A 22,619-nucleotide genomic window follows, 5' to 3' on the forward strand; every position below is an offset into this window, starting at 1 on the left:
TTAAGTAAAGTATTTTTACTTAAGTACTTTACACCACTGGAAGCTGGTGGACCAAAACTGAAAATAACTTTCATTTTAATCCACCAGCTTCAAACAGCTGTAAAAACTATATTTTTGTTATTGAAAATATATTTCATAGCGATTTAGATGGTACAATTATTTAGAAAATGTTTTGTTGACTAAGCGAGGGAAATGCTGTAAGTTAAGAGGACTATTTTGGAAGATGAGAGGTTGAGGATTATAGTAAATAATTGACGTTATCCAAGCAAGCCAAATGTGCACTTCACACCATAGCGTAGCACCCCATATTATCAGCATATTCAACAACATTTAAGAAATATATTACCTTCAACAGTATTATCTTGTGATGAAGCCATCAATGTTTTGTGATTATTGGTGTTGTAAAAATGTTAGCTAACGGGTTAGCAATTAGCATGTTTGAAATTTCAGTGGAAATACTACTACTATCAGCTTTTTGATAAGCAGTTTAGCAAAAAAAATATGTCCCGTATTACCGGCATACGGTCTCCAGTTATTGGCCACCTTACTATTTTGTTCAATTACAAGATATATCAGTTTAATTTTGTTCAAAAAAAGAGACACCAACCTCGTATCTGAAGTGTTTACTAGATAGTTGACTAGTTCGCTAGCCTTCCGGTGAAAAAAATAAATACTTGCCTGAAATCTGTTAGCTATATTTCAGAGGTAAAAAGTTGGATATTAAATGATGTGTGGTCTGTTGCGCAGTCGAATTTTGCAATATGCAGCGTGTCCCACAAAATGTGTATATATAATATATATATATATATATATATATATATAACTTAACTAACATAAATTGCAATGAAAATTGGTGGTCAGCTAGATAGAAGGGTGTCTTCAGTCGCAAAAGTTACCGTTATTTTCCAGTCCATTTAAATGTTGGTCTTGAGGTGATTTAATCCTCTAACCGCTAGAGAGTGTCCGAAGTTAGGGGGTGTTCAATGTTGGGGGGAAGTTAGCTACCATAAAACTCATATCATATACAGCAGCGGTCCCCAACCTTTTTTGGGCCACGGACCGGTTTAATGTCAGACAATATTTTTACGGACCGGCCTTTAAGGTGTGGCGGATAAATACACAAAATAAAATGATACGACCGGCATAAAAACTGTGGTATTTTTTAAATATAATAACAAATGTGAATGCACTGTGTACTCGTATGCACCTTTATTAGCAGCGTCCTCGTAACATCGCACCAACAACATAACATGAGTAACATCCTCTCTGCCCCCTAACACTCTCTGGTCGCTATGGTAACATTTAAACATGCCTTAAAAATAAGATGCAACACAAAAACAAATATAAAGTGAATGAAAAATACAACTCACCATAACGCTAAATCAGTGGGAGCCCTGAGCTTGTTTCTCTGCAACGAGACGGTCCCATCTAGGGGTAATGGGAGACAATGACACCCGAAGTGTGTTGCTTATGTCCAGTCTACTCCGTCATTGTGTTTTGGTTGCTGTCATTGCAGAAAATCCCGCTTCACACAAATAGGATGTTGGAAATGGCAACAGGGTTTTCAATGCTGTTGTGGCGATCTCAGGGTATTCTGCCGTGACGTTTAATCCAGAACACCGGCAGAGTTGTTGTCTCGAACATACTTTTAAGGCCGCCGTCATTTGCAATCTCCAGCAGTTGATCTTCTTCTTGCATAGACATGCTGGATTCACCTGGTTTGTTGACAAATGGGTCGCGGATCCATTCCTTGGCAGTTCGTGGGTCTTTTGTGGTTGGGAAGTAGCGCTCAAACTCTTTTAAAAGCAAAGACAGGTGATCGCGCACCAGCTGGGACAATGAAGGCTCGGGCTCAGTCTCTTCCAAAATCCCCGCGAATGTTTGAAACATGTCAAATATACCTCTGTTCACACGCCGTCCCCACAAATCCAGTTTGGCTTTAAATGCAGCTACTTTATCTGCCAACTTGAAGACAGTTGTCATTTTCCCCTGAAGTGACCAATTGAGTTCATTGAGCAGGTTGAATATGTGGCACAAGTAAGCGAGTTTTGCGACCCATTCCTCTTCACTGAAATGTGCTGCCAGGGGTGACTTTTTTTCTGAGAGAAGTCTCTGCAGCGGCTCTCGTAACTCAAACACTCTGGCCAGCGATCTCCCTCGGGATAACAATCTTATTTCTGTGTATAAGAGAAGGTGTCTGTGCTCCGCGTTCATTTTTCAAAATAAAACATTGTTCAGACTCAGATAATAAATAAAACGGAAATAATGTAAGTTATTTATTCTTTTTCTGCGGCCCGGTACCAAATGACCCACGGACCGGTACCGGTCCGCGGCCCGGTGGTTGGGGAACGCTGACTTACAGTTTCAACGTTTATGATCACTATGTTTGATGTACAGTTACAAGATGACATGGCGTCATACCCTTAGTTGTTCTGAACAGAATGAGTTTATGTTTGTCTATTGTAAAGAGAATTTGCCGCTGCACACGCACCTGAAAGCACTAATGACTCCTTTCTATGCACACCAAAATGATCTGTTTCCCTGAATTGCATTGTGAAAGCCTAACAGTGTAATATCGTATTTTATAACTTATACTTTACAACTCATGTTGGCAATAGAACAGGCTTTCAAATTATACCCACCTGACCCAGATTGCGATTTATAATGGACATTTTTGGATTGTGTAAACAACAACAGTAATTGTGTGAGGGCGGTGATTCAGGGTTGTATTTCAAACAAAACAACTACAAGTGAGTTTGCTCTAGTTCCTCAACGGCACAGCTAGGAGAGCTCAAAAAAGCTCCTTGAAATTGAAGACTCTAATTTGAGTCATAAAAGTGCATTGAAATGACTTAGGAACTGTCCACACTTTGGATAAGTATGTGGCCACTTGGAGACACCAGTTAGTCCTCTCACTCAAACCCTTATGTTGCACCGACCACACATTTTCCAATATTATTTTTATCATGTTACTAAATGTATCCAGAGTATTTTCAGATTTGGTTATCAACAAATGCAGTGAAAAAAGTACAGTTAATTTAAAATTCACAGAAAATCAACAGTGTAATGTTTGGATTCAGTCTTGTCAGGTGAATTGTTGTGTCTTCACCTTTGGTCTAATACTTTTCCTATAATCTTGAAACTGTTCCCTTTCAATTGTTACCATGGTTATGCATATGCTTTTCATATTTCTTCTGTAAGAAACATTTACATTTAGCCCTATCCATAGGCTAATTCCCATGAGTGTAAAGGGTAAGGAAATACAGGCTGGCACCACATTACTACAAGACAAAACAGCTCGCTCAATCAAGCCGGATGGTCTTGTAAGTATAAAAGCAAAGCTTGCTTTCGTATAAGTCTATATATGAGTAGCTGTGACCAGCACACCACCACCTGCTGCTCAGCTGATTGGTTGACATACTGTAAATTGAGAAATGTTATGACTAAACTTCACAAAAAGAAGATGAAATGATATTATCAAACAAAGATAAATTACATAAAACACTATGGAAAAAGACTGGAGTACTGTAGCTTAAATGATATCATGGGAAGAAAACCCAATTAATCTCCATCGTTCATTGAAGTTAATGGGTAATTTATAACAAAACCTTTCGATATTGCCAATCATTTCAATTATTATTTTACTAGTAAAGTGGAAAGACTCAGAAAGGAAATTACAACATTGAACAATAATAATGAAATAATGACAGGGAATGATTGCTGTTTTGAATTAGGTCAAGTTAGTGTGGGCGAGAAGGAAAAACAATTGTTATGCGTCAATAATGATGAACCTAAAATAGTAAAGCACCCTTTGCTGGTTCTAACAGCCGCCCAATCAGTATGCTGCCTATTCTTAGTAAACTGATGAAGAGAATTGTGTTTGACCAAATACAATGCTATTTTTCAGAAAACAAGTTAACTACTGACTTTCAACATACATATGGAGAAGGGCACTCAACTTGTACTGCACAGTCTCAGATTACTGATGATTGGTTAAAATACATGGATAATAAGATGATAGTTAGAGCTGTATTGTTAGATTTCAGTGCAGCCTTTGATGTTATTGATAATAAATTGTTATTGAAAATACTCACTGCTATGGCTTTACATCACCTGCCGTCAATGGTTGGAGAGTTATTCATCCAATAGAACCTAGAGAGTGTTCTTCAATGGAAGCTTCTCTAACATCAGATATGTACAGTGCAGTGTCCCCCAAGGCAGTTGCCTTGGGCCGTTACTCTTCTCTATTTTTACAAATAATTTGCCACTGGTCATACACGAAGCTAGAATGACTATGTATGCGGATGATTCCACACTCTACATGTCCGCACCCAAAGCCAGTGAGCTCAATGAAATTCTAAATAAGGAGTTACAGTCAGTTTCAGAATGGTTGTTTAATAATAAACTGGTCTTAAATACATCTAAAGCTTAAAGCATTGGATTTGGTTTATAACATTCTCTAAGACCTACACCTCAACAGGAGTTATACATAAAGGGTGTGACCATTGAGCAAGTTGAGGAAAGTAAACTCCTAGGTATAACATTGGATTGACGAGAGATTAACTGGTTCTCCTAGTTTCTATGAGAATTATTACTGTATCAAAAATAACATGAATTCCCTTCCATCTCCAATTACACAAATGGTAAAATTACATTTAAACTGATTAAAAAACAAACAAACACATGCACACACAGACACTCTCTAACGCACACATTGTTTTTGTTGTTGTATTGTTTGTATTATTTTTTGTTGCATTATTTGTATATTGTTGTATTTCAAATTTGTGTGACATTCCTTGTCTATTATTGTATCAGTCTTTTGTGTTTTTTTGTGGACCCCAGGAAGAGTAGCTGCTGCAAAAGCTAATGGGGATCCAAATAAACAAATAAGTCAGTGCATTCAACTAATGTAGATAAACAACCACATGTAAAAAGTACATGGCCAATTGCAACCATCAAAGGCTTGCAAACTATTACGGACTACAAAGGGAAGCCCAGCCGCGAGCTGCCCAGTGACATGAGCCTACCAGACAAGCTAAATTACTTCTATGCGCTCTTTGAGGCAAGCAAAAACACTGAAGCATGCATGAGAGCACCAGCTGTTCAGGAAGACTGTGTGATCACGTTCTCCACAGTCCAATGTGAGTAAGACCTTTAAACAGCTCAACACTCACAAGGCCACAGGGCCAGACGGATTACCAGGACGTGTACTCAGAGCATGCGCTGGCAAGTGTCTTCAATGACATTTTCAACCTGTCCCTGACGGAGTCTGTAATAAATGCATACAGTGGGGCAAAAAAGTATTTAGTCAGCCACCAATTGTGCAAGTTCTCCCACTTAAAAAGATGAGAGAGGCCTGTAATTTTCATCATAGGTACACGTCAACTATGACATACAAAATGAGAAGAAAAAAAATCCAAAAAATCACATTGTAGGATTTTTTATGAATTTATTTGCAAATTATGGTGGAAAATAAGTCTTTGGTCACCTACAAACAAGCAAGATTTCTGGCTCTCACAAACCTGTAACTTCTTCTTTAAGAGGCTCCTCTGTCCTCCACTCGTTACCTGTATTAATGGCACCTGTTTGAACTTGTTATCAGTATAAAAGACACCTGTCCACAACCTCAAACAGTCACACTCCAAACTCCACTATGGCCAAGACCAAAGAGCTGTCAAAGGACACCAGAAACAGAATTGTAGACCTGCACCAGGCTGGGAAGACTGAATCTGCAATAGGTAAGCAGCTTGGTTTGAAGAAATCAACTGTGGGAGCAATTATTAGGAAATGGAAGACGTACAAGACCACTGATAATCTCCCTCGATCTGGGGCTCCACGCAAGATCTCACCCCGTGGGGTCAAAATGATCACAAGAACGGTGAGCAAAAATCCCAGAAGCACACGGGGGGACCTAGTGAATGACCTGCAGAGAGCTGGGACCAAAGTAACAAAGCCTACCATCAGTAACACACTACGCCGCCAGGGACTCAAATCCTGCAGTGCCAGACGTGTCCCCCTGCTTAAGCCAGTACATGTCCAGGCCCGTCTGAAGTTTGCTAGAGAGCATTTTGATGATCCAGAAGAGGATTGGGAGAATGTCATATGGTCAGATGAAACCAAAATAGAACTTTTCGGTAAAAACTCAACTCGTCGTGTTTGGAGGACAAAGAATGCTGAGTTGCATCCAAAGAACACCATACCTACTGTGAAGCATGGGGTGGAAACATCATGCTTTGGGGCTGTTTTTCTGCAAAGGGATCAGGACGACTGATCCGTGTAAAGGAAAGAATGAATGGGGCCATGTATCGTGAGATTTTGAGTGAAAACCTCCTTCCATCAGCAAGGGCATTGAAGATGAAACGTGGCTGGGTCTTTCAGCATGACAATGATCCCAAACACACTTCCCGGGCAACGAAGGAGTGGCTTCGTAAGAAGCATTTCAAGGTCCTGGAGTGGCCTAGCCAGTCTCCAGATCTCAACCCCATAGAAAATCTTTGGAGGGAGTTGAAAGTCCGTGTTGCCCAGCGACAGCCCCAAAACATCACTGCTCTAGAGGAGATCTGCATGGAGGAATGGGCCAAAATGCCAGCAACAGTGTGTGAAAACCTTGTGAAGACTTACAGAAAACGTTTGACCTGTGTCATTGCCAACAAAGGGTATATAACAAAGTATTGAGATAAACTTTTGTTATTGACCAAATACTTATTTTCCACCATAATTTGGAAATAAATTCATTAAAAATCCTACAATGTGATTTTCTGGATTTTTTTTCTCATTTTGTCTGTCATAGTTGACGTGTACCTATGATGAAAATTACAGTCCTCTCTCATCTTTTTAAGTGGGAGAACTTGCACAATTGGTGGCTGACTAAATACTTTTTTGCCCCACTGTATTTCAAGCAGACCACCATAGTACCTGTGTTCAGGAACGCCAAGGTAACCTGCCTAAATTATTGCTGACCCGTAGCACTCACGTCTGTAACCATGAAGTGCTTTGAAAGGCTGGTCATGGCTCACATCAACACCATCAGAAACCCTAGATCCACTCCAATCGCATACTGCCCCACTGTGTGGCCAAGCATGACTCAAACACCATCATTAAGTTTGCCGACGACACAACGGTGGTAGGCTTGATCAACGACAACGATGAGACAGCCTATAGGGAGAAGGTCAGAGACCTGGCAGGGTGGTGCCAGGAGAAAAACCTCTCCCTCAACGTGATCAAGACAATGGAGCTGATCGTGGACTACAGGAAAAGGAGGGCCGAGTACGCCCCCATTCACATCGACGGGGCTGTAGTGGAGCAGGACGAGAGCTTCAAGTTCCTTGGTGTTCACATCACCAACAATCTATCATGGTCCAAACACACCAAGACAGTCGTAAAGAGGGCACGACAACACCTATTCCCCCTCAGGAGACTGAAAAGATTTAGCATGGGTCCTCAGATCCTCAAAAAGTTCTACAGCTGCACCATCGAGAGCATCCTGACATATTGGTGTGGCTAGCTACCAGGTTAAGTGAGCAGTGTGTCAAGAAGCTTTGCGGCTTAGCAGGTTTGTGTTTCGGAAGACGCATGGCTCTCGACATTAGCCTCTACCGAGTCCGTAAGGGAGTTGCAGCAATGGGAAAAGACTGCAACTACCGATTGGATATCACGAAATTGGGGAGAAAAAGGGGGTTAAGGGCTTGTAAGTAAGCATTTCATGGTAAGGTCTACACCTGTTATATTCGGCGCATGTGACAAATTGGATTTGATTTATTAATCTGGCTAAGAGACTGCCCACTGGGCACAGACATCAATTCTAAATCTATTCCACATAGGTTCAATGCAATTTCATTGAAATGACATGGAATCAACATTGATTCAACCAGTGTGTGGGCTCTAGTTCTTCTAGATCCACTCCATTAATAATGTATACCTAATTAAAATGATGATTACTGTTTTATTTTCTCTTATATGCTGTCCAGGTCTATTCACTAAAACAAATCAGTCTGATCTTTATTTTCTGTGTTGTATATGTTTTTAGGCTGAATAACATTTTCCATGTTCTATTTTTCTTGTATGTCTGTGTTTGTGTGTGTGTATTCAGGCCTTGAAGATGAAGGATTTACAGTGCTGGAACAACTGAGTTACTTGTACTTGGCCAATAACAAGGTGATTAATTCTAAACACAGCCGTAAACATAGACCTTACACATTCAACAAATCAACACATCACTATTCTTCCGTCATTGCGACATAACTTGAACCAGGGGAATATGGTTCCATGTAAACATTTTTCAGTACATGTTTTCACTTGTGGTAGTCATTAATATATAATCAGTTCTCCCAGGAGTGAGTAGCATACAGTATAGTGTGCTGTGCTCATTAAAAGTACTGCTAGGTCATCATGGAGCTCTCTGAAACCATCTTCACACCTTTATTTGGTTCTACTCCTATTGGAATCCTAATTTTAAAAACATGATGGATGGTCTTAAGGTTGAGACAACCAAAGTCCTGCATCCACAAGAATTCAGCAATACAGATATGTAATGACTCAGGCTAAAGCCATAACACAGTGTCTCTCTTCAAAGAGTAGAGCCGCACTGGTTTGAGTGTGTCAAGAACTGCAACATGGCTGGGTTTTTCATGCTCAACAGTTTCCCGTGTGTATAGAATGGTCCACTTTTCAACCATGATTACTACATTTTTAGATAGCTGGCTGCTAGACAAACTTACCAGTCAACATGGGCTAATTTAGTGACTGTCAGTGACTGACATAACAAAAGAAAAACTGCTGATGCACAACCACATTTTTGAAATTGCACCTTGTGTATTCTACTATTGTCACTCTCAACAGTACGTTGAGACCCCGACTTGTATTTTTTTGTTCTAGAATGAACTTTTTCCCTCTCCTTCCCTAATTGGATCTTCAACCTTGGATCTCTTATTCTTAGTGCGTCAGAGTACAATTCTGCGTGAAATGTATATTATTTTCTATTCTATTTTGTTATGATGCTGTATCCTTGCCAGCTGTGCTGCTGTTGCCAGCAGGAGAGGTGGTAGACAGTGAACCAAGCTTCAAAGACACCCATGTTACTTTTATCCATAAACCATGTTGAAAAGGGGACAGATAGAATATAATGCTATGTAACGCTACACTCTTAGAAAGAAAGGTGCTATCTAGAACCTAAAAGGGTTCTTATGAGAACCCTTTGAAGAACACTTGTTGGTTCCAGGTAGAACCCTTTTGGTTCCAAGTAGAGCCATTTTGGGTTAAATGTAGAACCCTTTCCACAGAGGTTATATCTGGAACCAAAATTGTTCTACCTGGAACCAAAAAGAGTTGTTCTTGGAACTAAAAAGGGTTCTCCTATGGGGGCAGCCAAATAACCCTTTTGAAACCAAGAGTGTCAAGTTAAGCTCGCTACCACTGTGGTAGTTTCTCCTATTTCTCCTGTCATAGCCATTTCAAGCAATGCAGAAACTCCCTCTTGGCATAATTTGGGAGGGAAACAGTTATGAAATGTACTGAAATGTTCATTTGTTTTGACTCATCCGTCAATGTTCCAAGGTCAATTGAGAATGATTGTCTGTGTGGCGTAAATTACCCCTCACTGCCAGCACATACAGGTCATTTTGTGGTCAGTACAACAGGAGAAAACAAAAGAAGAGTAACATAATACCTCTCTCTCTCTTTCCCTCTGTTTTTTTCCCCTGCCAGCTCACCACAGCACCCAAACACCTGCCTCCCTCACTGGTCAGTGCTGATTTCGCCGCTAATTTGCTCACGAAGATCTACCCGTACACATTTGGTCAGAAGCCAGGACTGAAGTAAGCGGTCAATGTCTGTGTATGTATGTATATATGTGTGTGTGTGCGTGCGTGCGTGCGTGCGTGTGTGTGTGCGTGTGTGTGTGTGTGAGAGAGAGGGTGAGCAGGTAGGTAGTTGGTTGGGCATAGGAGGATTACATTTTCACAGTAAAAACGTCTTATGTTGCTGTAGGTGTTATATTGCATTTAATTACTTTGCTTTGTTCATAAAAAAGCATATCACCCATCGCTTATCTTTCCCCTTTGCTCCACTCCAGACCACTAATTTCATGCATTCCCCATGTCCTAACCACCCCAGGTCAGTGTATCTCCATGACAACAAGCTAACAGATGCAGGGCTACCTGAGAACATGTTTAACGGTTCTGACAGCCTGGAGGTTCTCATCATGTCCAGTAACTTCCTCCGCTACGTCCCTAGGAGCCTGCCCTCCTCCATCTACCGCCTCCATCTGAAGGTGAGCTTGTGAAATCAAGTTGAGTAGCTACAGCCCTCACACAATAACAACCTATCCTGAGAGCTCACTCCCCATTCATACCGCCAAGTTGATCTCTGTTTATAAACTGTCTAGATATTCCCATGTAAGTACTCTAATATCTAACAAATGCATAAAAACGCTTGATTTATATACAGGGTTGGGTAGGTTACTTTCTAAATGTAATCAGTTACTAGTTACCTGTCAAATTGTAATCAGTATTAACTTTTGGATTACTTTCAGTTACTTTTTGATTACTTTTCCCTTAGCCTTTAAAAGCCATTAGAAAAAGACTAAAAGGAATATGACCAATTGAATGACATCTATATCTATGTTATAGTTCATGTAGCTGGCCATCAATGGATGTTGCATTTGACTTCATGCATTGGTTCTGTGGGGGGGGTCATACTAAGCTAACGTATGGAATTGTTTTAAGATGGTCATACCATAGGTCATACCATAGGTCATACCATAGGTCATTAATAAATGGCAAAACAAACAGTCAAAAACAAAATTGTGAGGAATAAGATTTTGAAGTGTCTGCCCTATATCTAGGAGGTATAAGAAAGCTAAGGAAATATTTTGTTTTTTAGATTGACACACTTTTAATACCCCTTGATTTTCAAGCATAGGATTGGAATTATGGAAGTATAGATGAGCCAAATTGTTTTACCTGAGCATTACCCAAAAACCAAGGACGTTTTAGCCTACTCTGTTGTTTATGATTATGTTGTCTTGGAGGACTAATTGGGCTCATTGCTTCGAGTTGAAAAATAAATGCTGCTCTCATGGAATGGCATGCTTTAAGCACTACCAAAAAGTATTATTTGCAAGTAAAAAAATGTATGCTAAATATGCTGGATTTGCTATTGGCCTATTGTTTACGTTTTGTTGGCGAGAATTTGATATTGCGATAATTTGCAGCTGTTTAAAGGGCGAATCCACAGTTGAAACAATAGCAAAGCGGTCACCACACCTCTATTTGGTAAAAAGCTGAGAGATGGGCCTTGAGAAATGTAACCACTCTCAGATTAATAGACAGAGCTATGGATGCAAGGACTGACCATCCATGATATCAAAAACATTTTTAACCATGTTTTGAGTCTATACAGTGTTTGTTTACATTTACAATGTTCACTAACATTGGAGAAAAACAAGCTTATATTTTGGGTTCTCATGGGGTGTGACAGTAGAACTAAGCTCATGAGGCATTTATAAGTTATATTCTTAAAGAATCAATGGGTACAATATATATTATTCATTTATAAATCCAAAAATGGATGTAGCAACTACAGATTGCCCCTTTAAGTTTATCAAAAGTACAGAAGTTTGAGCATGTGTCCGTTAGGCCTATGGATTTTTTTATTTATTAGCACGAATTAGATTGAGCAATAAAAGCCCCACTCGTGGTCTTCTTAAATTAAACTTGTTTTTGACAGTATGGAGCACAATACCACAGAGTAGTTTAGAAGGTAACTCCCTCAGTCACGTCCTGACCAGTAAAAGGGGTTATTTGTCATTGTAGTTTGGTCAGGGCGTGGCAGGGGGTGTTTGTTTTGTGTGTTTTGGTGTTTTTGGTTTAGGTTCTATGTTTTCTATTTCTATGTTTAAATCTAGTTTTCTATTTCTATGTTGGGTTTTTGGCAATGACCTCCAATTAGAGGCAGCTGGTTGTCGTTGTCTCTAATTGGAGGCCATATTTAGTTGTGTTTGTTTCACTTGTGTTTTTTGGGTGGTTATTTTCTGGATAGCCTGGGAGCCTTATGGAACTGTTTTCGTCGTTTGTTTATTTTGTTTAAGTGTTTTCTTTAAATAAATTAAGAAGATGAGCACTTTACCCGCTGCGCCTTGGTCCAATCCTTACGACGCCTATGACACCCTCAAACTTATATTACATAGGCTGGGATCCGAACTATGCAGTTGTTGCAAGAGCACATTTTTCACTGGTCGCAAAAACAATGATTGATAGGTATCTTAAACTTCTTCAATTAAACTATTATTCAGTTAAAATACACATACAGTGCTGTGAAAAACAATTAGCCCTTTTTCGAATTTTCTCTACCTTTTCATATCTTAGAATTTTTGAATGTTATCAGATCTTCAACCAAAACCTAATATAACATAAAGGGAACCTGAGTGAACAAATAACACAACAATTACATACTTATTTCATTTATTTCATAAACAAAGTTATGCAACACCCTTTTGCTGCAATGACTCCAACGAGACATTTCCTGTAGTTATTGATCAGTCTCTCCTGTCGCTGTGGAGGAATTTTGGCCCACTCTTCCATGCAAAACTGCTTTAACTCAGCGACTGCTCGTTTCAAGTCTTGCCACAATATCTCAATTGGGATTATGTCTGGACTTTAAGCAGGTATTTAAAAAAAAAAAAAATGATTTCACCTTTATTTAACCAGGTAGGCTAGTTGAGAACAAGTTCTCATTTGCAACTGCGACCTGGCAAAGATAAAGCGTAGCAATTCGACACATACAACAACACAGAGTTACACATGGAATTAAACAAAACATGCAGTCAATAATACAGTAGAACAAAAGAAAACAAAAAGTCTATATACAGTGAGTGCTGAGGTAAGTTAAGGCAATAAATAGGCCATGGTGGCGAAGTAATTACAATATAGCAATTAAACACTGGAATGGTAGATATGCAGAAGATGAATGTGCAAGTAGAGATACTGGGGTGCAAAGGAGCAAGATAAATAAATAAATACAGTATGGGGATGAGGTAGGTAGATAGATGGGCTGTTTACAGATGGGCTATGTACAGGTGCAGTGATCTGTGAGCTGCTCTGACAGCTGGTGCTTAAAGCTAGTGAGGGAGATATGAGTCTCCAGCTTCAGAGATTTTTGTAGTTCATTCCAGTCATTGGCAGCAGAGAACTGGATGGAAAGGCGGCCAAAGGAGGAATTAGCTTTGGGGGTGACCAGTGAGATATACCTGCTGGAGCGCGTGCTACGAGTGGGTGCTGCTATGGTGACCAGTGAGCTGAGATAAGGTGGGGCTTTACCTAGCAGAGACTTGTAAATAACCTATAGCCAGTGGGTTTGGCGACGAGTATGAAGCAAGGGCCAACCAACGAGAGCGTAGAGGTTGCAATGGTGGGTAGTGTATGGGGCTTTGGTGACAAAACGGATGGCACTGTCATAGACTGCATCCAGTTTGTTCAGTAGAGTGTTGGAGGCTATTGTATAGATGACATCACCGAAGTCGAGGATCGGTAGGATGGTCAGTTGAGTGTAACGGGGCAATTACTTTTTCATTTTTTTGTTATTTGTAAACTCAGGTTCCCCTTATCTAATATTAGGTTTTGGTTGAAGATCTGATAACATTCAGTATCAAAAATAGGCAAAAATAGAGAAAAGGGGGCAAATACTTTTTCACGGCACTGTATACATTTGTAAACAGCCCTCCACAACAACCACAATCCGTAAGGTGCCAAGAGCTAAATGAGAGAGCAGCTCTATGATTCACATCAATGCGCTATGTAGATATAAATAATAAGTGATATCGATATCGCCCATAGGTTGCACCACTTCTGTCGTCCATACCGTCAACTTTATTCAAGTTGGACAATCTTTAGATGCCGACAGCAGTCGCACCATTGCAAGACATGGCTTGGGCTGTAGCCTACCCGAAAGCCCATTCCTGCTCTTTTTCCGCAATTCATCAAACGCATTTGGTGTGTCATCATAGTGGTCTCTGACTTGTGGTGACTCTCTCATGCGGAACAAACTTAAGCCTTTTTTCAATGCTGATTTGAATGTCATTGAGAAAACAGAAAGGTGTAAACTTTGTTTTTTGCAAACATCCTTTCTGAATTTAAAAGTAATCCTCGAAGTCAGAATATTTTATATATTGAAATTTTTTCAAAAGTATCTGTAATCTGATTGCAATATTTTTTCTGGTAACATAACAGGTTAGTTACTGTTTGTTTTTTGTAATCCATTACATGTAACGGATTACATGCAATCCATGACTCCCTGTCTGTGATACTGATATGTGATGCTTGATTGGGTGTCTGTGCTTCTTCTTGGTTAACAGAGTAACAAGCTGGAGAAGATCCCATCAGGGGTTTTTGATAGCCTGACCCAGCTCAGAGAGCTCTACCTACAGAACAACTTGCTCAGCAATGAAGGCATGGACAACGAGACCTTCAGGTAATGTAGTAGTACTGTAGTAGTATTCTAGTATTACTGTAGTACTATTTTAAGACTACTGTAATAGCATTTTCGCTACACTCTTAATACCATCTGCTAACCATGTGTATGTGACCAATTTGATTTGATTTAGTACATCATGGACGATAAGACCTTCCGGTACTGGAGGACCTGTTACTATAAATTTGTACTATAATAAGACACACTAACAAATAAAACACACTCAACAGAGAGCCATTCAGTCCAGCTGTCTTCTCCTATTCTTCCTCTTCTTCTAAGTTGATTCAATATATCTGAGGCCACCTGTTACATTAAAACTGAGGGTATTGATTCAAAACAAAGACCTATACTGTAGACTTTACAACACAGGCAAATATAAGGCATGGACAATGAGACCTTCACGTACTGTAGTAGGAAGAGTGTGTCGGGTGTTCTTGAATACTCCACAAACAATTAATTGGATCTTATAACCAATGTTTCAGTCAATAGATAAGACTTTCACCAGGGTTCTTTTTAAAAATATACTTTAACTGCGAACTACAAACTACTCTCTTTTTACTGTAGGACACTCAGACACACAAACACGCTCGACAGAGTCATTCAGTCACTCCACCTGAGTGCAGTTGATTCGATATATCCAAGGTTGAACGCTATCACTGTTGCCCGTTATGTGTCAATGGTTATTACAGAGTGCATCAATTCAAAACAAAGACCTATAGACTTGGCAACACGGCAAACTCTGAGAAGGTACATAAGGGAATGGTGAGTTGAGTGTCCACTTGTTACTTTCGATGTATGAATATTGATCTCATGTTCAGTTCAGCGAGAGAATGTGAGAGAATAAAGTGGTGTGAGTGAGTGAGAGAGAGAGAAGAGAGAGAGAAGCCAGTGGTGAGAGATTTGGTTGAACTGGTTCATTCTGAGAAAATGTCAAAATGGGAGAGAAAAGGGAGATTTGTCTATTCATGGAAAGATAAGATGACGCTTAAAGATAAAGTGATGACCTAACTTCACATCTCCTGTTTCAAATATAATGTCACCATCTCCTCTCCTCTCCTCTCCTCTCCTCTCCTCTCCTCTCCTCTCCTCTCCTCTCCTCTCCTCTCCTCTCCTCTCCTCTCCTCTCCTCTCCTCTCCTCTCCTCTCCTCTCCTCTCCTCTCCTCTCCTCTCCTCTCTCAGCCAGTTGACCAGTCTGGAGTACCTGGACCTGTCCAACAACAACCTGAGTGTGGTTCCTCACGGTCTGCCCCGGGGTCTGATATTGCTACACCTGGAGAGGAACAGTATCCACAGTATCCCTGGCGATGCTCTCACAGCCTGTCGTAAACTTGAGTACCTACTGCTGCACAACAACCAGCTCCACTCCCAATCCATACACCATGCTGCATTCCAGGTAGGCGCTGCAGGATACTTGGGATACTTCAATCTTATATAGAGGGCTATAGGACATACTGGGGATAGTTGAATCACTACAGGTGTACACGGCTTGAAGGACCACGAAAAATATTCGAAATATAAAGCCTGATCTGGGCTCAATTGTTTTGACGCCATGATTATGATTATCTTTTTGTCTGTTAAATGAGCAATGAGAAATCTAAAATGTGCTATGAAATGCCATTAGAATTACATGACAATGTTCACATAAAGAGTTTTCTCTTCCCCACAGGGCCTGAAGAAGCTACACACCCTCCACATGTACAACAACCAGCTGGAGCGTGTCCCCAGGGCTCTGCCCCGCCGAGCCAAGATTCTCATGCTGCTTCACAACACTATCAACGTGATTGAACGCAACGACTTGGTCTTTCTCTATTCCCTGACCGAGCTCAACCTCAGTTACAACCGCCTCACCAGCCCCAAGCTACACAGAGAAGGTAGACTGAACCACATATGGAGTATATGGAAATGTTTTGTTGTATTGTGTTTTGTTGTATTGTGTTGTACTTTGCTCTGCTGTCATCTACATGAATACTGTACATCTACAGTAGAACTATATGTGGTGTCACGCTGGTATGAATGATTCGGGAGACAGGCACAGGAATGAGTAATATTTTTTTTAATATATTACCCAAATTACAGCGTGCCGTGTAAAGGCACGGGTACGAAGACCAAACAAACACTATACAAACACAGGGTAGAAACCCAAGACAAAAGAGTGAGGAGTACCTCGAATAAATAACACAAGCGCCCAATGATTAACCCACGGGACAAGACCCGTAATCATTTGCGCAATCCACAATGGCACGAAAGCCAAAACACACAGCACAGGTACTCACACGCACCAACGGACATTGTAACAATAATCGACTGCACCATGGTGAACAAAGGGCACATATATACAAGAACAAGGTTAGTCAAGGTAATTGCGGTAATATGTACATGTAGGTAGAGGTAAAGTGACTATGCATAGATAATAAACAGAGAGTAGGAGCAGGGGGACAATGCAAATAGTCCGGAGAGCCATTTGATTAGCTGTTCAGGAGTCTTATGGCTTGGGGGTAGAAGCTGTTAAGAAGCCTTTTGGACCTAGACTTGGCGCTCCGGTACCACTTGCCGTGCGGTAGCAGAGAGAACAGTCTATGACTAGGGTGGCTGGAGTCTTTGGCAATTTGTATGGCCTTCCTCTGACACCGCCTGATATAGAGGTCCTGGGTGGCAGGAAGCTTGGCCCCAGTGATGTACTGGGCCATGCGCACTACCCTCTGTAGTGCCTTCCGGTCAGAGGCTGAGCAGTTGCCATACCAGGCGGTGATGCAACCAGTCAGGATGCTCTCGATGGTGCAGCTGTAGAACCTTTTGAGGATCTGAGGACCCATGCCAAATCTTTTCAGTCTCATGAAGGGGAATAGGCGTTGTCGTGCCCTCTTCACGACTGTCTTGGTGTGTTTGGACCATGTTGGTTTGTTGGTGATGTGGCTCTTGCACACATATTGTCACAATCGTCGTTGGAAGCATACTCGGACCAAAGCGCAGCGTGATCTGGGTTCCACATATTTTATTTAAGTGAAACGCACAAAACAACAAAGAATAGACGATATGTGACGCTCAAGCAGTGATCATAGTCAACTACACAGAAACAAGATCCCACAAAACACAGTGGGGAAAACGGCTGCTTAAATATGATCCCCAATCAGAGACAATGATAAACAGCTGCCTCTGATTGGGAACCATACCAGGCCAACATAGAAATAAATAACCTAGACTAGAACACCCCCCCTAGTCACACCCCGACCTAACCAAAATAGAGAATAAAAAGGCTCTCTATGGTCAGGGTGTCACACATATCATGTTTGTGATGAACTGTTAAGTACTTCTGTCTATATTTTTTTTTATTTAACTAGGCAAGTCAGTTAAGAACAAATTCTTATTTAAAATGACGGCCTACCCCGGCCAAATCCTAACCCGGACAACACTGGGCCAATTGTGCGCCACCCTATGAGACTCCAATCACGGCCATTTGTGATACAGCCTAGAATCGAACCAGGGTCTGTAGTGACGCCTCTAGCACTGAGATGCAGTGCCTTAGACCGCTGTGCCATTCGGGAGCCCTATATGAAAATCTATATTTGGGCCTGCTGTATGACGCAGTAAAGTTCTAACTACATATAACTACAATGTTTTTTGTATCTAATTATTCTATTTTTACATATTGTAATGAGACCATGTTGATAATCATCCAGCCTTCAGAAAGCTGCGTCTACTGGTAACCTTGGATCTGTCAGGGAACGCCCTCCACTTCCTGCCGTTGGGCCTGCCCCGCTCCCTGCAGGTCCTCCGGGTGAAGGACAACCAGCTGAACTCCATACCAGAAGGGGCGCTGCAGGGCATGACCAAGCTCAGGGACATCAATCTCAGCCACAACCAGCTTAGACTCAACTCCATCTACCAGGGAGCATGGATGGAGCTCAGCGCTCTGACGGTGAGACTGGGTCTGGGTGGGGGAAGGGGGGGGGGTGAAACAAGTAACACCTACAGGTTTTCTGTGTGATAAAGCTGGCTGCTGGCGCTGTCCTTCATTTGTTGGACCTGTTGGTTAGCACTCTAATGGTGTAAAGAGGGCTTTATAAATGCTGTGATTGATTTGATTGATGTGTTCCTCCAGACGTTGGACCTGTCCAGTAACCAGTTGTCCCATGTTCCATCTGACCTGCCTGAGTCTCTGGAGTACCTGTACCTGCAGTCCAACCACATCAGCACTGTCCCCGCCACCGCCTTTGAGGGCACTCCAAACATCAAGGGCATCTTCCTACGGTGAGAGACTTGACACAAATGAACGAACGCACACTCAGAAACACACACACACACACACACACACACACACACTGAACTGAACCCATTTCTTGGTTCAAACCCACAGCTCATGTGCGTACCAAATTCAATTGTGAGTACCAATCACTTACAGTACATATATGAACGAATACACTATCTCAAACCAGTATATACACGCACTCTCACTTATGTTATTATAGAACAGTAATTAAACCGTCATTCAACTCCTGCCCCTCCCCATTAACTCCTAGATCCAGCAGAACACTCTCCTGTTCACTGTTCCATTCATGTCTGTAGCATTGTTTCTGAATGAGACATTTCTGGCCTTCTACTCAGCTCCTACAATCACCCCATTCATCTTCTGTTGTGAGTGTGTGACAAAGTCCTATTGATTGATGCCAAATCTAAGACAGAGCCACATATCCCCTAGTCCACTGAGTCCCAGGCTGCCTCCAATGGCACCCAATTTACTATATAGTGCATTACTTTTGACCAGAGCCCTACTGAATAGTGCACTATACAGGGAATAGGGTGCCAATATCTGACAGATATTTGGTTGATAGTTCCCTCTCTATCCTTACTTAAGTTTATTTTCTGTTTGGTTCCGACCTACTCTGCTCTGCTGTGCTGTTTGTGTTTGTTTGTTTGTGTGTGCGCGCGTACGTGAGTGTGTGTCTGTGTGCTGCGCTGTGCTGAGGAGACTGTTATGTAACGGATGCAGAGGAGGGAGCTGATGATGGAATAAGTTGTCTTTCTGCTCTACTTCTGCGCTGACTGTACGCATTACAATCCCTTACACAGATACACTATGTGTATTTCCCATCATGTGTTCTTGGATTGAAATTAACTCTCATAATTATCTGGTTAGGTTATGAAATGTAAATTATTTCAATGAATCAGGTATTTTACAAAGTTAAAGTCATGGTTTCCTTTGTGTCGACATTCTTGGCTGTTTTCCTCTCTTGGAAGGAGGAATATATAACAGAACAGAACCCATGGTGGTAAAGTTTTAGGGATATTCCCCGCTGTGTCTAGATCTGTTTCTTGGCTTGTTGATGCTCCACGGCTTTTCCTATTAATTAAATTAAGTCAATGATTGGATTTCCAACTAAAACAGCTTGGCTCTGCCAAGTTGTTTTCTCTTAGTTTCCTTCGTCCTGTCCTCTTCTGACCTCTTCTTTGTCTGCAGGGCGGGCTGGGTCCCAACACTCTAAACCAGCAAAATCCGTGTCACCTCATATACTTGTATCCTTTCCTTTTGCTACCACTGATCTGAATATTTACTAGTATATGTAGCTAGGTTAGTATCAGTTTCCATCATATTCATTTTTTTTCTTACATGTAGACTTTTCAGGTCAGTTTGGCCAGTGGTCAGTTTGGAATGTAAACCATCCAAGACTGTTGGGATGCTGCCATGAGTTTTTGTCGGTTTGGTTTTGAGGAGTCTAATTGATGCTTTATCGGATAATGAACTTTACAGATCCTGACCCCATCCTGCCCACTCTGTCTGTCTGGCCTGTTGGTTTCTTCATGCTGTGGGCTCAGCCTCAGCAGCTGCTGCAGTATCACAGCAGTTAGAAACGCTTGTTTTTCCACCACCCCTCCACATCTGGGAGCTGCTGGCCTGAGCCAATTACAGCCAATCTGGAATGCTGCATGGCCTCAGTGGAGGAGGGGAGGTGGATTTGTGTGTGAGTGTGTGCACATCTGTTTGAGTCTGTGTAGCCTATGCATGCATCTGTTTACATTGAGTGTGTGATATAAACGTGTGTGCGTATGTGAGTGTGCCCGCACATGCGTGAGTGTCTGGGTCAGAGAGTGAGTGAATTACAAACTAAGATGGGTTGGATTCACTGACACTCACGCATAGATGAGCCCATTCTGAAGACAGTGGAAAATTGGCTTGATTCGGATAACATGGCCTTATTTCCCCTTGACGCAGTATAGGGAGTATCAGGGTGCTTACTAACTCAATAGAACTTTGAATGGAAGGCAAACTGATGAGTCATGGAAAGAATAGTATACAGGCACTCTAATTGGCTGCGTTACTGAATCTCAGCGTTTGATTTGATTACAGCACATGTTGCGTTGTTCCTTACAGGACAATATCCACATCAGATTGGGTCTTATAATATGCTGGTTCAGATTCTAAGCACAACATCCTATCAGTTAGCAGCTCTTGCTGTGCTGGTTTACACATCAAACTCAAGCGTCTGCTCAGTCATCATCACATATTGCGAGTCTGTCTACTGACCTCAGCCTCCCGGCCCTCTGCTCTGTCTCCCTCTCAGGTTCAACCATCTGTTAGCCCACTCTGTGAAGGAGAGCTCCTTCAAACACCTGACCAATCTGCAGGTGCTGGACATCGGCCACTCGAGCCACTCCAACCCCTCCGGAGCCTCCTTCAGACAAGAGGAAGAGGAGGAGGAAGAGATGGAGATGATGGAAGAGGAAGTGGGAGAAGGATTCACTTCATAAGTTCATCCCATGGACACACACAGCTCGAATGATCTAAAACCAAATGTTGCAGTTGTTTAGGCTGCAATCCCAAAGTCCTGTTCTTTTGAAAGTACAGAAAACAGTTTTTTTTGTAATAGGTCAGGCTCAATTCTGAAATGTAAATTGAACTATGAATGGAAGCGCAAAGTGGTATTTTTTCCCATATAGTGGTGAATTGCCGATGCACATATCTCTGGTGCAGGATACCAGATAAAATTATATTTTTGTTTGTTCTTTTATTTTTCTGGGCTTTGCTTGTCTATGCAATGACAGATACGGTTGCATTTCTTTGCTTGAGTCTTTGTGTGCATTCCAAATGGCACCCTATTGAGTGCACAACTTTTGACCAGGACCCATAGGATTCTAGTCAAAAGTAATGCCCTATATAGGGAATAGTGTGCCATTTGGGACAGATACTTTGTCTCACCACCACTTTAGTGGAAGCAGAAAGGGAAAGACAGTCAGATCTGTCATATGTTGATCATACTGTGTGGGTCCCATCTCTGAACTTTACTGTGTGCTAGCTGTGTCACCTTACAAAGAAGATTATGTCAAGATTCTAAGTGTTTGTTGTCAGTTCTGAGCCTGTATTTATACTGTAAAGCATCTCAGACTAGGAGTGCTGATCTAGGATTAGGTCCTTCTCTTATTCATTATGGTCTAAAAGGCTAAACTGATCCTAGATCAGTATTCCTACTCTGAGATAGTTTGTGAGATAGTTTATTGGCCCTGGTTGTGACTGTGTGATGTAGTCTGGTAAGACAGTCTGGCTTTATGTAATTTTGTCATTCTTATATCATCGTTATTATGCCACAAGTTCTGTGACCGTGTTACAATCTCCTCGCTCTTAGACTACCATGAGCTTGTGTAATGCCTTGCTTTAATCCAGTCTTATTTTGCAAAGACGGCAAGTATTTGTATATGGTATCTGAAAAACTTATGCTATTAAATTAGTCACGTTGCTATGAACCAATGTATTCACCTTCAGATTTATACATATGGATTTCACACAGCAATAAATATCATGCATTAACAGGTTTCTGAGCACACAACAATATTAAGCGCGAAATGTATATAAAATGCCCTTTTTAAAGATTTATTTAAAAAAAAAATTGAGATGTCAGCATAAAAATAAAAACATTGAGCAACTAGAAATCATGACAGAAGTATAAAAACAGAGACAGTCCAGAACAGATGTTGAGATTGTGGTTTTGAACAACGTTCAAATGTTTCACAATACTTTTCAAGGGTCACATGTTGAAGGAATTCAACTATTCATTTTGTCTGTGTCAAAAATGGTAATCTATTTTCTATGGGGCCCTAGTCAAAAGTGATGCACTATAAGGAATAGTGTACCCTTTCAGACACAATAATAGAAATGGCTCAAATG

The 22,619-nt window shown here is 41.2% G+C and overlaps 1 protein-coding gene across 3 annotated transcripts in view; it reads left to right on the forward strand.

The window, feature by feature from the left end:
* LOC106584060 (podocan) overlaps positions 1 to 22,198 on the forward strand; it is a 31,208-nt gene extending 9,010 nt beyond the window's left edge. For all 3 annotated transcript variants that reach the window (XM_014168883.2, XM_014168884.2, XM_014168885.2), the window contains 9 exons: positions 8,090 to 8,154; positions 9,703 to 9,812; positions 10,111 to 10,267; positions 14,348 to 14,463; positions 15,644 to 15,857; positions 16,131 to 16,335; positions 18,142 to 18,380; positions 18,564 to 18,712; positions 21,022 to 22,198. In XM_014168883.2, coding sequence (XP_014024358.2) covers positions 8,090 to 8,154; positions 9,703 to 9,812; positions 10,111 to 10,267; positions 14,348 to 14,463; positions 15,644 to 15,857; positions 16,131 to 16,335; positions 18,142 to 18,380; positions 18,564 to 18,712; positions 21,022 to 21,208 — 1,442 coding nt within the window. In that variant the 3' untranslated portion in view covers positions 21,209 to 22,198. The remainder of the gene's footprint in view (positions 1 to 8,089; positions 8,155 to 9,702; positions 9,813 to 10,110; positions 10,268 to 14,347; positions 14,464 to 15,643; positions 15,858 to 16,130; positions 16,336 to 18,141; positions 18,381 to 18,563; positions 18,713 to 21,021) is intronic.
* The last annotated feature ends 421 nt before the right edge of the window (positions 22,199 to 22,619 follow it).

This window comes from Salmo salar, chromosome ssa23 (assembly GCF_905237065.1).
Source record: "Salmo salar chromosome ssa23, Ssal_v3.1, whole genome shotgun sequence".
Taxonomy (NCBI): Eukaryota; Metazoa; Chordata; class Actinopteri; order Salmoniformes; family Salmonidae; genus Salmo; species Salmo salar.